We start from the raw sequence: 14,539 nt of genomic DNA on the forward strand, positions 1-14,539 counted from the left end.
TCAATGTATCCATGGTATGGTTAATCTGTAACTCAAGTCATCCATCCATATATAATGACCATTGAAGTGTTCCTTTTCATTTAGTTTGTTTCTGAAGGAGTACAAGCCATTTCAACAGACACTCAAAAGAATAGAGGTTACCCCTCAAAAATTAAAAGATACTTATTTCTCCATTCTAATAATTCTTCTCACAGTCATATTTAAGTCTGTTCTCTTTTTCACAACACTTAGACCTTTACTATACCACTGACTGCTACCTCTTTCAAAATGGTATTTCTAAACAATGTTTTTATTTTAGTCTCTTCAGTTAGTTTTGCAGTAGTCAAGTTTTCCACATTTTCAAGACGTATTCAAACATCATTATATCCCAGAGAACTGCAAGGCTCTTGTAGTATCACAATTTTGTGAAGGATACATAGGTTGTTGCTGTTTTCTAGATGAGTTATTGAAGGTGTTCTAGGGATTTGGTTTTGTTTGTTTTGTTTTTTAAAAAACAAGACTCAATACCAGAAATGCCTATTAGGCAAGCACACACATACATACTTTCTAAAAACATTCGTTTCACAGCCTACCATCACTTCAACCTCCCAGTCTTCTCAGTGGGAAAAATCTGGTGCTTCCACAGTTTGGTTGACTGTCTATCTTCTTATAGTATTAGGTTAGATGATTTATTAAACATAACTGTAAGCAGTGGCATGTTTAGGAAGCAATGATATAGGGGTTTACAGCAGCTCGTGAAGTGAGAAATTCTCAGTTAAGCTATGGGAGATGAAATTACTTTAGAACAAGCATTTATTGTAACCTCTCACAAGTTTATCTTGCCAGAAACTTTGCGCCTAGTGACTGAACGGGAATTATACTTAGCCTGAGAAATTTACTGCTGATTGGGAACATTACATGTACATGTTGATAGAGAAGTCTTTTTAAGCAACTGTACAGCTTATCTCATTCCACTGGGGAAGGAGGATAAAGAAAAGGAAAAAGAGCAAACACCATTCACATTAAGAAGTTCTGCAGGCTTAATATACCCTGCTCTTCTTCTAAGTACTACTTTTTAACCCTGTTCCCTCCCTTGAGGGAAGCAAATTTCTCTCATCTGCGTAGGTTCTCCTTTCCCATTTAACTGCACATTTGATTCATCTGTTCCTACGAAAGCTTCTGCTTTCTTAGGGAATTTTAAAAATTTGAGTGGATGTATGTGGGAAGAGTGCAGAATTCCTTCAATTCCTGCAAAGACATCTCCAAAGACAACATATGCTGGCTATGTTCAAAACGAAGACATCAAAGCAAGCAAACAGTAAAAACTACTTTTTCATCTAGTTATCATAAAAATAGATGACACCATACTTAAGTGTTAGCATAACACACTAACTACAGTACTTCAGTAGAAATTAACATTTACCATAAAGAAAAAGTTGACACGATTACAAGTCAAGAAAGAGACCAATAAGAACTTTCTTACAAAAAAAAAAAAAAGGAAAGAAGTCTTACAGGTCTATTCAAACTTTACAATTAATCTTTCACATTTTTATCAAGTAGAAGCCAACAATGTCTTCCAAACGCACAGACTGGCAGCACTAAGATCTCTTCCCAAGCAACAAAACAGTATCATTTGGCATTAGTCTGTTTCACTGCCACTCCTCAAAGCTACTCTTTCTGTGAAAAACTGAAGAAAACATCTTTAGGGGAATGCAAGATCTGTTTACAAAGAAATACATAAAATGGAAATGGAGACTCTTTCTTTTGACTCTGTATCCTTTCTTTGTCCAAGAACTGCTGAAATGGCAGAAACTTTTTCTACTTGAAAAGAATAAACCATGTAATTGAAAAGAAAGGTTTTCACTTTAAGTTTCACCTGTTGTTTGAATCAAAGTCTGAGAGCCATTAAGCTACCTTCCTCTTGGTACCTACTAACCAAATCTGAGATTAAAAAAAAAAGGAAATACTAATAACTCCAAAGACAGAACCTCCACAGCTTATTACACACAAGTGAGGATTATCTGATTATCAGAGTTCAACTCCTATAGCCTGACTGATGACATCCATTTTTACTATTATTTTTAAAGTGCCCAGGGTCATTTTGTCAGCATTTCAAGCCCTGCCACTCAGATATGAAACAAAATCAGAGGTCAAACCCTTTACATTGTAATTGGCAGTAAAACTGCAAGATTATAGTCAAAAGCTGTATTTATATATATATATAAATCAACTAATGAGGAAACAAGACTAAAACAAGAAACAAAACAAACGAGAAGTTGGAAATCAACTTTCAGGAAGGCAGACAAGAAAGAATTTTAAGAAACAGACTGTAAGATATATGACTGCCTCCCACATTACAGGCAGAGGAATTTCAGCCACTGCAAAGTTTATATAAGTAAAATTCCTGAACATTAAATCATACTTAGAACAGGAAAGCAGCAGGGAGCAGAAGCCATATAACTGATAAGAAAGACAGTCAAGAAAACATGCAGCATGGAAAAGATACCTAAGAACTGTAACTATCAAAGCATGATTTGCCTTCACATATTTAATGAATTTAGGAACCAAGAATGTGAAGTTCCAACTGAGGCTTCTCCTACAGTCTGAGGATTTATACAGTTCTCATGACCCTCCTCAATGTGTATTTCCTGTCATGCAGTAAAACATATGCTTATTCTTGTACTCTTTTCTTCCCTGAAGGTACCTCCCCTCTACTTCATTTAGTTCCACAAAACCCACCAGTACCTCTGTAAAACCAAAAATTAGCCAAAAAATTAACAAACCACTAGGAAGGAAGAGGGTCAGTCAAAACTTGCTCATATAAGCTTTGTTTCCACAGGAAATCATGCTAAGATTTTACTAGCCCACAATCCGTCAAGAAAACACAATGGACTGAAAAGAAAACATTAGACTTCTCATGTTACTGTCAAGTAGGATGCTGAACAGCTGATGACAGAAAGCACATTTGCAAGCAGGAGAGAAGAATGAACAAGATTAGGTCACAAATAAGCAGAAAATTCCCATAGTTTATTCACATGATACATTAGAAGCAGTTCTAAAATGTAAAATTGTTTAAGGATTGTAGGCTTCTTTTACTGTAATCAACTAATCACAGACACTATCTCTCTTTTAAAGATTTCTACCTCATTATTGCAGTTAGATGATGCCCTTCAGCCTCTTTACTACAGCACCATCCAGGCTGGCTCAAGCCTCTTTCAGTAGAAGATGGAACTAAGTATTTGACTTTGCACTGAAGCGGATGATGAGCGATCACATAAATCCATTTGCTACATGAGTTGCAGTGCCACTCTGGAAGAGTGGGAATAAAAGAAGAAATGCTTTGTAGACAGTATCGCAGTGATCTTGTAGATATAAACTGACTCAAGATGGTTACTGCTAAAGTTTTTGCTTCAGTAGTAGATACACAAGAATTCATTAATCACTAGTGTGCAGTGAGTTCTCTAGGTATATATGGTACTCCTGTAAAAGCTGTAGCAAGAATACAAATCTGCTGCTGAAAGACTCTGGAGGCCCCCAAAGCCCAGAAGAAATAAGACACATCAATGTAGTACTCAACTTTATTACACAGACATAGGTACATGACCCTTAAACCACTGAAGTGGGATAATTATATTATTCCCAGTTATTACCTATAGCACTTCACAGAGAGAGCAGAGTATGTGAGTGCACAGCCACTTTGATGCAAAGTCCAGTAGCTGAAACGGTCAGAGAAGACTATTCAAGCTAAGCTCTTGGACTTTGTACTAAAGCAGCTGGAAGTACTTGTACACATTTCTTTTTGCCAAGAGCGCTACAAGTTTGGGTAACTTTCAACCAAAGTTAACAAGTGAAGCAGGAAGAACTTAAGTCATCACAGCAAGATATGTCACCATGTGTCAAGCTCCCAAAGACAATCATGAACTTGGTTCAGCGATCTAAGTAATTATAACTAAGTTACATGTAAACCTCTGCTCTGGTGTAACAGTTACTAGACAATATTCCTAAACACTAAGGATTCACCAAAGCAGAATCTTGCCCTTTTGTACATGCACTTTTCCCACAACCCTCACTGCCAACTGAAGGCAAATAAGGACAGAATTAATCCTCCAAAGACTACAACGTACCTGAAGATTTTTCACCCATTACACGGATGTCTACTATTCCTAGTACTATCTAGTACTCACGCTAACTAGATATCAAAACACTGCACAGGAGGTTAATGAATTAAGCCTCAACACACCCAGTAGCTTAGCATCACCTTATTAAGGATGAGCCCTGAGGCACAGAGAGGAAGGATAACCAAACCGAGGCCACACATACGCATATGCGTACAGAGGCAGGACTGAGATATGGGCTGTCGATCTAGAAAGTTTCCCGTACTGACATATAAACGCACAAGGGTCGACTGAAGGGGCAGGAGGGCAGCAGGGAGGCAGGTGAGAAAAGGAGGAAGCCCAAGAACTGAGACGGCGGCGAGGAGGGAGTGAGGGAGCGCACCCTACAGCCTGGACCCTCACCACCGCGGAGAGTTCCCACAGAGCCTGTCCCCAGGCAGGTCGCGGTTCCTGCCAGCCCCGCAACCCCGCCCGGCCGACCCGAGAACGGAGGGCCCCGAAGGCTCCCAGCCCATCCCTCCCTCCCCAGCCCACAGCGCCGCCTCGCCCACCCCAGGCCCTCGCCGCCGCTTCCTCCTACCTTGGCCACGTAGTCCTTCACCTCATCCAAGTCTCCATTTTTGAGGGCCCACATGAATTCCTTGTCAGACATCGCGGCCGCCTAGCAGAGACGCGGGCGGGCGAGGCGGCGAGGGCGGCGGCGCTGCGGGCAGGAGCCCCTCCCCCGGCTGGCGGCCGCTCGCTGCCGGCGGGCGGGCGGTTGGACTGGCGGTTGGTCGGGGCGGCGGCAGTTAGGGAGGCTGGGGCTCGGCGCCGCGGAGCGAGACCGAGCACGCGGGCAGGAGGAAGCGCAGCAGCGTCCGCCTGACTGAAGGGAAAAGCGGTTTACTTGCGCGCGGCGCTTCCGCTTCCGGTTGCCATTCCGCTCCCCTGCCCACCCCGCCGAGACACCCACGCCGGACAGGGGGGAGGGGGCGCAAGGCGCATGCGCAAAGCGGCACTCACCGGGCGGCGCATGCGTCCACCTTAAGCGTCCCCCTTGTTCCCGGAGATACGGCGGCGGGGGGAAGCGGCGCGGCGCATGCGCTGTAGCTTCCCAACGCTTCGCCCCGCCGGCGGCCCCGCCCCCGGCCGCCCCGGGGGTTGCCATGGGGACGCGGCCAGCGCCGGGCCCCGCCGATCGTCTGGCCAGCTCGCCGGCGGAGCTGCTGAGCATGCCGCGGGCTGGGTAGGCGAGCCCTGGGAAACTCAGCCTTGGGGAAGCCAACTCTTACCTCACCCTGTGCCCGAGACCCTGCGGAATATGTGCGCGGGGCGTTGAGTCTCTGCCCGGGGCGCTGCGGCATAGCCGGGGGCGCAGCAGGCCGCGCTGGGCCCTGGAGGGCGGCGGGCCGCCGGCTCCTGCCTTCCGACCGGCTGAGGAACTGCCTGTTGAAGTATCTGTTCCCACTGAGGAGCTGAGTGTCTAAATAGCTGTTCTGCAAAACCCGAGGCACTGAACATGCTGCGAATAATTACCATAATGCTTCCAAAACATGAGCGGGGAGAGATAAAAGGAAGTATGTGATAATTAATTAATATGTTGGTGCTTGTTGGTTGCATCTGTTTTCTGAAACCACATGTTTTGCGTATGGGGCATACAGCCTGTTGTGTGAATCATGCTTAACTGCTAACAGGCAGACGCTCTTCCTAACCCCCTCTGGCAAGCATTATCCTGAGTCATAGAATCCTAGAATAGTTTGGGTTGGAACGGACCTTTAAAGGACATCTAATCCACCTCCCACCCTGCAATGAGCATGGACATCTTCAACTAGATCAGGTTGCTCAGAACCCCTTCCAACCTGACTGTTTCCAGGGATGGGGGAAACACCTCTCTGGGCAACCTGGTCTAGTGTTTCACCACCCTCATTGTAAAAAAAAGTTCTTCCTTATATGTGGTCTAAGTCTATCCTCTTTTAGTTTAAAACCATTACCCCTTGCCCTACCACAAGCCCTGCTAAAATTTTTGTTGAAATCTTTCTTATAAGCCCCCTTTAAGTACTGAATAGCCACAACAACGTCTCCCCAAAGCCTTCTCCAAGCTGAACAACCCCAGCTCTCTCAGCCTGTCCTTATAGGAGAGGTGTTCCTCTGATCATTTTTGTGGCCCGTCTCTGGACCTGCTCCAACACGTCATGTCTTTCCTGTGCTGAGGACTCCGGAGCTGGACGCGGTACTCCAAGTGGGGTCTTACCATAGAGGAGCAGAGGGGCAGAATCATAGAATAGTTTGGGTTGGAAGGGACCTTTAAAGGTCTTCTAGTCCAACCCCCCAAAATCCCAAACACCCTTGGAGCTGGAGCTGCTCTGCTGTGACTGTTCCTGGCGTACCCATTTTGGGAACAGTATGAACATTTACAGATACTGTTTAAGGGTAGCAATGCTCTTTTTAATGAGAAGGAGGAGGCACTCCACCATACAGCCAAAGAAAATTTGTAAGAGGGGGTGGTAGTGCCATACAGCTTGTGATTTTTCTGTGTTTTCTTTGTATTTATGAACCACAGAAATGTTAAATATGTAGGGCTTTGCAGATTTTTGTCAGGGATTAAATGGTATTTAATTGAAATAGCTTGAATGTTACTTGCAAGGAAACAAAAATTATAACCTTTCAAGTCAGATTAATTGCTGATTTCATTTATAAACTGAGAAGTTTTGGAACACGAGTTTGCCCTTGTTCCTTTTCCTAATGTCATTAAAGGAAAAGAAAACAAAAAGCTGTGAAATCAGATGGTCAAGTGCCCCTGCATTTTTTTGTAAATGCTCCCAGAACATGCATAAATACAATTTTTTCAGTGCTTAATTTTCAGTCTGCAGAAATGGTAAGTTAGTTTGGATTTTTTTAATACACTAAAACCAATTTATTCCTTTTTTGGTGAAGTCTAAATAATCCTGAGTTAATAAGTCTGGTGAAAACATATTTAAAATTCTGGATACTTACTTAGATGTTTGAATATGCATTGAGGAACCAAGTTGTGACCATATTTTTTAAAAGTTTGCTGAACACTTCTGTTTATATATTTGTATTCACTAGCCTGTGAATCCAGTCTTTCAATTTTACCAGCAATTTCGCTATGTTGTCCTTACTCCTACCTCATCACTGAAGCAGAAGAACTTTCATGCTTCCCTCTTTCTCTACAAGTTCTGTTACCTAAAGAATACATGGTTTAGTTGGACATTTCTCCCCTTCTACCTGATGCATGCCTTTTCTAGAGGTACACTCACTGGTTAGCTTCAGGCCCAAATTCTAAATGGCTTTTGTCTACATAGTGACTAATACTGGATCTTTCAGCCATGCATCTAGAAATAAAAACCCATACCTGATACCATTTTCTAACTATGGGATGCTCTCATATATGTCATTTAGGACAAGAGCAAATGGCCTCAAGCTGCACCAGGGGAGGTTTAGATTGGATATTAGGAAAAATTTTTACAGTGAAAGGGTTATTAAGCATTGCAACAGGCTGCCCAGGGAAGTGTTTGAGTCATCATCCCTGGCGGTATTTAAAAGACGGGTAGACATAGTGCTTAGAGATACAGTTTAGTGATGGTTTTTGTCAGTGTTAGGCTGACAATTGGACTAGATGATCTGAAAAGTCCCTTCCAACCTAGGCAATTCTATGATTCTATGCCTTAGAAGCTGAATGTACTGCCTTAGCCCTCTTTCTTTTTCTTTTACTTTTTTTGGGTTTAGTTTCAACTCCTAGGAGTTTGTTTCCATGTAAGAACTTTGGTTCTTAGACATATTAATCAGAAAAAGATAAGAAAGAAATGCAATGAATAAACATTTAGCAAAGGAATCTCTTAAACAGAGTTTTTTTCCTTTGAAAGCACTATAAAGTTACAGATACTTGAAAAGAAATGCAGTACTAAATATACAATGTCTATGAGACCTGGGTTTGATTACAATCCTTAAACTCAGAGCTGCTTTTACACTCTGCTTACCTTGTCTTTCTTGTAAGCAGTAGTGGAACTACTTTCCATTTGTGGAAGGGATCTCCTCTTTATACTGTCTTTAACCATACTAACCAAAGCTCAAGGCCAGCTGCAAGTTCACTGTCTGGAGAATTAGTTCATTGTTGAGAGAGTCATAAATGTTAGCTGCAGAGTTTACACTGGATTCTTGGATATAAGCATTTCCTTGATGACATTCCATACTTCAAAATAGTACTTTAGTCTCATAAGCAGATTTTTCAACACAACATGCAACTCATGCTCAAGAAGAGTTATAGTGTAAAGGAGACCCCTAAACAAATTGCCATTTGTATTTTGATAGAGATAAAAGCCAAATGTATTACGAGTAAGAACGAACATTATCCCAGTCAGCAGAGCGTATCTTTGTATGTTCTCCATGAATCTGTCCTTTATTTTCTAATTAAAAATGGGTTATTTCTATTCTGCATCCTCCAGAAAAGTTGAGAAGTAGCACAAAATGCGTTGCCCTGTCATTTGAATGGCTGGAGGAGACAGGGAATGATAATGAGTTAAGTTGTAAGAAGACTGCCAGATCAACGAACTGTGCCTTCTCTAGCCCAGTTATTCCTGCTAAGATGAAATTAATCTCTCTGCTCACTGATTAAACCCTGTTTTGAAGGCCTACATAACTGCTCATCCTGCTCTGCTGACCAGAGCTTCACTTGCGTAAGTGAATCTTTCTTACAAAATATAAACATCATTAATTTTTTGCATATATCTTCATGTATTTTCCCATATACTTTTGCATAGAAATGTGGCTTTACATTTATCTCTTTCAACAAATCATAATTCATTGTTATCAATTGTATTCAGTTATGCAATGTTACTATTATATAATGCATATACATGTATAAATCATAAACGCAGTACACAAATAGTCTGGAATACAAGACAATCCAATGAATTTAGCTATCCAAATAAAAAACAGAACAACATAAAAACCCAAGCAAGACACTTGGATACATAATGGTACACTTGCAGGTTTTATTTAAAAACGCTTGCTTGATCTCATATTTACTATATTCCCTTTCTGTAATGCCAAACAATTCATACACGACAGCTGTTAGTTCAGCAACAATAGCCAAGCAGTAATGTAAAATGTCATCATATAGAACGCATTTTATTGGGGAGAAAATAATAGATAGTTAAAGTTAATAGATAGCAGACTAGATAAAGTTATGGAACTGCCACAAGAGGTCTAGGAATGACAGGTGAAAACTGGACAATTGATTGGCTTTCTGTTTATTAGTTGGTCACATTTATACTATTTGGTGCAGTTTGTCTGTAGTGGAGATTATCAGAGAAGAAATGTTAATATCTTCCCCTTACTTTTTGAATTCAGCAACATTTTTACTTCACCTTAGCCAAAAATGTTTTGGGTTTTGGGTTTTGGTCCATGCATCTCAAACCTTATTGTACAGGATATGAAAGACAACTATCTCGTCTCTCCCTGAATTGTTTCTTTAGCTGCGTGAGTCTTTGGTGAAATCGTTTAGTATTTGCTGACATTACTGCAAATAAATTTCTTCCTAACCTTTAGAAAATCTGTGCAAATATTTGAAAAGTAAATATATACTTTTATATATATATATACACACACACACACATATATAACAGGGCCAGGCTTATCTTTGCCTGTCTGTGATATGAAGTGTCTGAAGGAGGAGGTAGTGGAAAGGAAAAGGAAATAAGAGTTATTTTTTTTCCCTTCCAAGGTCAAACAGGATTGCAGCCAGGTAAACCCAACAACTGTTGGCTGTATTTGTTGTGGTCCTTGAAACAGCAGGGGAAGCAAAGTCAGACATATAGCTCCAGTTCTTGGGTGCTTGCTCATGAATCCCAATAAGGCTGGACCTTGGAAAATAATGCAGTAACTTGAGTGCCAGCCTTTAGTAGTGAGGAAGGGCAGCATGCTGTGGAAATCCATCTTCCCATGGAGTGGAACTGCCTTTTTCCTGGACACTAGTTAGTAAGTGTGATCTAGCAGTCAGTTGAGCAATTGCTAAACAAGGGGCTGGCTCTGAAAACTGAAGCAAGGATTGTATCAGTGTTGAAAAATATGCTCAGCAAGATTAGTAGGTGAATAATGGTTTGGAGGTGTGATCCATAAATAACCAGTCTGGGCTTATTTATTAACACAGAGTACAAATCTCCTTTTGGCTATAGGCTTTCTCTCTTTCAGTATCATTTGTAGATGCCAGCAGGATTGTATAGTTTTCTTTTGTTTATTTCACATTTAAGTATTGTACCTTCTCTTCTGTTATTTACAGGAGTATGGGTATAAATCATTATTACTGTCCCCACGATTAAAATTAACTAAGGTCTTTGTGTCTTCACCCAAGAGAAGATACCCTTTTTCTATAACCTGATTTCTCTTTTCAGGAGCAGTTCACAGGAAATGGAAGTTCTAGAAATTATTTCTTGAAAATTTCGGTTATTTCTCTAAGTTAAAATAATAAAATTATAGAATATATAGAATTCCAATTTAGGTTGGAAGGAGCCTTTGGAGGTAGTCTGATCTAATCCCTGCTCAAAGCAGAGACAATTTAGAGGAGGTGGCTCAGGGCCTTTTCCAGTCAAGTTCTGAATATCTCAAAGTTTGATGAAACCACAACTTTTCCTGGCAACTTGTTCTTATGTTTGACTGCTTTCACCAAACAAACAAACAAAAATTCCTTATATCTAATTATTTTTTCCCCATTGTAACTTTATATTTGTTACCTCTTATCCTGTACCTATCTCTTCAAGAAGACTTCGGCTCTGTCTTGTCTTTATATTCTCTTGAGTTAGTTGAAGATAGCAGTAAGATCCCCCTCCATGCACTGTAACCCTGTCATCTCAATGCTGAACAACCCAATTTCCTTCAGCTTTTTGTCATATGTCATGTGCTTGTCAGTTTATCATCTTGGTTGTCTTCCAGTGAACTCACTCCATTATGTCAATGCCCTTTTTACTCTGGTGAGCCCGAAACTGGAAGCAGTGCTCCAGCTGCAACCTGTCAAGTGATTGGTAGAAAGGATCAACCACTATTACTGATTTTCCCTTTGAAGGCTGAAATTGCCTTCAAGCAAACTGTTGCAACAAAGGGTTAAACACCGGAGAGCTTATACTGGCAAGAGTGACAACACAGTCTCTGTTCCAAAGCAGGGACTGTTCAGTATAGCTGAGCATCACAATCAGGAGAACTTCCCCCAAAGCTTTGCTGATGGTGCAAGAGCCTGAATAGGTTGCAGTTTGCTTTTTCACAACAGTTTGGGCTTTGCAGTGCTGACAAAGGTGAAATCTTTTGCTAGTAAGCAAATGAGATGGGTGCATTAGGGACTGATACTAACAAAGAAGAAACATAAGCAACATCATTTTTCTCACAGTACTTGATGTTAAAGCAACAAACAACTGGCTACCAAAAGTGATACCAATGTGATTTTCTAGTTAAACAAAAATAAAGGATTATCGAACTTGCTCAGCTGTATGGAGATAATTCTAAATTCTAATTCTGTAGGTGAGATTCTAGGATTTTAGAAAAAGTTAGAAAAGTGAAAATTCTTGGCTCTATAGAGAAGAATTGCAAATAGCAAAATTCTGCCTTTTCTAGAAGTGACAGCCATTGCGGAAAACAAAATTGACATCTTCTCATGCATTTTTTTCCTAATTCAGAGAAGGCATCTGTGTGAAAGTTACAGTTTGGAAAGTGAGTGTAAGTTGGTATAACTTATATGTTGGGTGAATGAACAACTGGAGAGATTGGATAATACTGGAATTCGAAAAAACAAACAAAACAATGTTTTGAAGTTTCAAGAGAAGTCAGAATGAAGTATTTTACACTTAATCCTTTCTTTGCTGCTATTTGCATTTCCATCCAGATCGGTGTCTTTTATTTAGAGAACAATCATAGGTCTGTTTTTAGCTGAGCCCTTTGAGTTTCTGCAAAACCTGCTTCTGGAGCTGCTGCTTCTTAGATCTGCAATTTTCCACTCATTGACTGTGTAGTTCGCTGTGTGGTAGGGTTTCCTTACCCTTAATAAGCTGAGAATTTACGGGGATGCCCTTTTTTCATGGTGGCAAGATTTTGCAACCAGGAGAGATACAGTGGCTTCTGAATCTTGTTCATTTTGGAACAGTCCCATCATTTTTTTAATGCTTTAAGCACTGTCTGAAACCCTCCACTTTCAACCCAAATAACAAAATGAACAACATCCCAAGTTACAAAATGAAACTTAAACATGAGCATTTATATCACCCACATAAAAAAGCTGAAATACACTGAATTTCTGCCCTTTAAATGTTTTATGGAACAGTATAAATGGATCAAGCTGTAAGCAGCAGAAGCAAATGCAACTGCCTGAGTATTGTACACAGATTTTGCAGTGTATATAGTCTGTGTGTTTACTGCAAGCTATCATTGTTCTAGGAAGTACGTAGATTGCAATTCTGAAGTATGGAATAAATCTTCTTTAATCAAAACCATAGTTTTCAAGTTTAGAATGTCTAAATTAATCATACAAATTATATACAGAGAATCTAGTGTTTGAATATTTGAAAACACTGGTGGAATATGTGTTATATGTGTATAATATGTGTTAATATTCCATTCAGTACCATAATAAAATTGGGACTGCTGGTTCCACCGTGAGACGTACCATTTTAGACCAGTATGGTCCTGGCTTTATGTAGGTTGTTCACAGGTCTGCTCGTTGTTCTGTGAGCATCAGAGGATAAACAAAAGACCTTCAATATAATACAGGAAAATTCATGCAGTTATGCATGTTTGCGCTGATTTAAATACTCTAATACCTTGAGGAATATTTTGTATATTCTAATGTGTTTGATAAAATGAGTCTCTGCTTATAAATATAAGGGCAAGGACAATAACTTCCTTATTTTCTGTGGTTTTGAAGTTTTCACTAGTGATGTTTAACAAATAGCAAGCAATAACAGTAGCAGTCATGGTGCCACAGGGAGACACTGTTGTCCGAACCATCATTTCCTACGCCTTCATTTTCCCATACATAATCCAATATTTTTCTACAATTGGGAAGTGCCTTGAGAATCTCATATGCCGAGATGCAGGATAGATAAGTGTGAGGAATCAATTATGATTGTTACTACTTGTCTTTGGGGAAGAGTTAAAAGAAAAAAAAAAGAGTTAGGATGCTTTGTTGAAAGGTAAATTTCTTCACAAAAATGGGACATATCCAGTTTTTGCAGACTGTTTGTGTCAAAAAATAAACCTGTTTGGAAACAGATGTAAGAAAGTCCTTACCCACACTACAGATCTTTGTTCCTGGTACAGCACTGAAAAGGTTTGACTTTCTACATTAACAAAAATGTTCTTCTTTCACAATAATTAATTATATTCTTACATCATTTATATTGCAATCATGTCTCCAGTTGTGTCTTTCTTGTAAAAATACAGACAGGATATATCAACTAAAAAAGCTGTTCTTGAGATCTCTTTTCAGTGTTTTTCAGATACCCATGTGACTTGGTGTTCAGTTTTAATCAGCAACCTTTTCTTTAGTTTGAAGCAACAACTTTTTTTATAGCTTTGTCCTTGTCATTCTTGATTCTTTCTTTCTTTCTTTCTTTCTTTCTTTCTTTCTTTCTTTCTTTCTTTCTTTCTTTCTTTCCATATTTTACTCTTTCTCTCATCCATTTGCTATTTAACACATGGACTATCCCTTCACATTAACAGAGGCAGAGCTGTGGTAATGCTCTTACCATAATCTATTTATGTAACAGTTTGGGCTAGGTTCTCCTTCTTTTGCAAAACGGAATAGCTTCCTTGAGTGGGTGTATTTCTCTTCTTATTACTTGGATCATATGGATTATGAAGCATTTTGCTCTCAATTCTGTGAGGATCTCCAGTACAGTATAGTCTGGAGCAGCATTGTGTTGCAATGCTGCCACTTCCCTTCTCCCAAAGTAAGTTTTTGCTGTATTCTCCAGGGTCTTAGCAGGGCATGGGAGTAATAAATGACAACTTAACTTTAAACAGCTTGAAATTATATCTTTCACTTTAAGTGCATTTACTGAAGGCTCTGGCAAACCTGTAACATGCATTATTCCAGCACAATGTGTGGGAATATGGCAGGTGCCTGATGATAGTCCTAACAAAGTAATGCTGAGAGTATTCTATCAGATTGCTTATGTCCTGTGTATGTCACACTTCAGAAACACAGCTGCTAATGTTTGTGATGGTGGGTACAATGACATAGTACACAGCCATCATTACTGTTAACAGACTGTAACTCTTCCATTACCCATATACCCTATACACACAAAAATCTCTATTGCTCTTCCTCATCCTAGGAGATGCTTTGCTGGAGCAGAGGAACCAGCTCAGGTGCCTCTGCACCATGCTATCCAGTGCCTCCCAAAATGTCTGCATTACCCCAAGTAATGGAAAAGATGGTGTATTGTAGACGGTGTCCTGAT

The 14,539-nt window shown here is 40.2% G+C and overlaps 1 protein-coding gene across 1 annotated transcript in view; it reads right to left on the reverse strand.

Moving 5' to 3' along the window:
* Positions 1-5,035, reverse strand: part of MTPN (myotrophin) — a 42,912-nt gene extending 37,877 nt beyond the window's left edge. Inside the window, exon 1 of the mRNA XM_074168361.1 lies at positions 4,675-5,035. Within this exon, the coding sequence (XP_074024462.1) occupies positions 4,675-4,746 (72 nt within the window). The 5' untranslated portion in view covers positions 4,747-5,035. The remainder of the gene's footprint in view (positions 1-4,674) is intronic.
* Between the last annotated feature and the right edge of the window lie 9,504 nt (positions 5,036-14,539).

The sequence above is a fragment of the Numenius arquata genome, chromosome 2, assembly GCF_964106895.1.
Source record: "Numenius arquata chromosome 2, bNumArq3.hap1.1, whole genome shotgun sequence".
NCBI classification, from domain to species: domain Eukaryota; kingdom Metazoa; phylum Chordata; class Aves; order Charadriiformes; family Scolopacidae; genus Numenius; species Numenius arquata.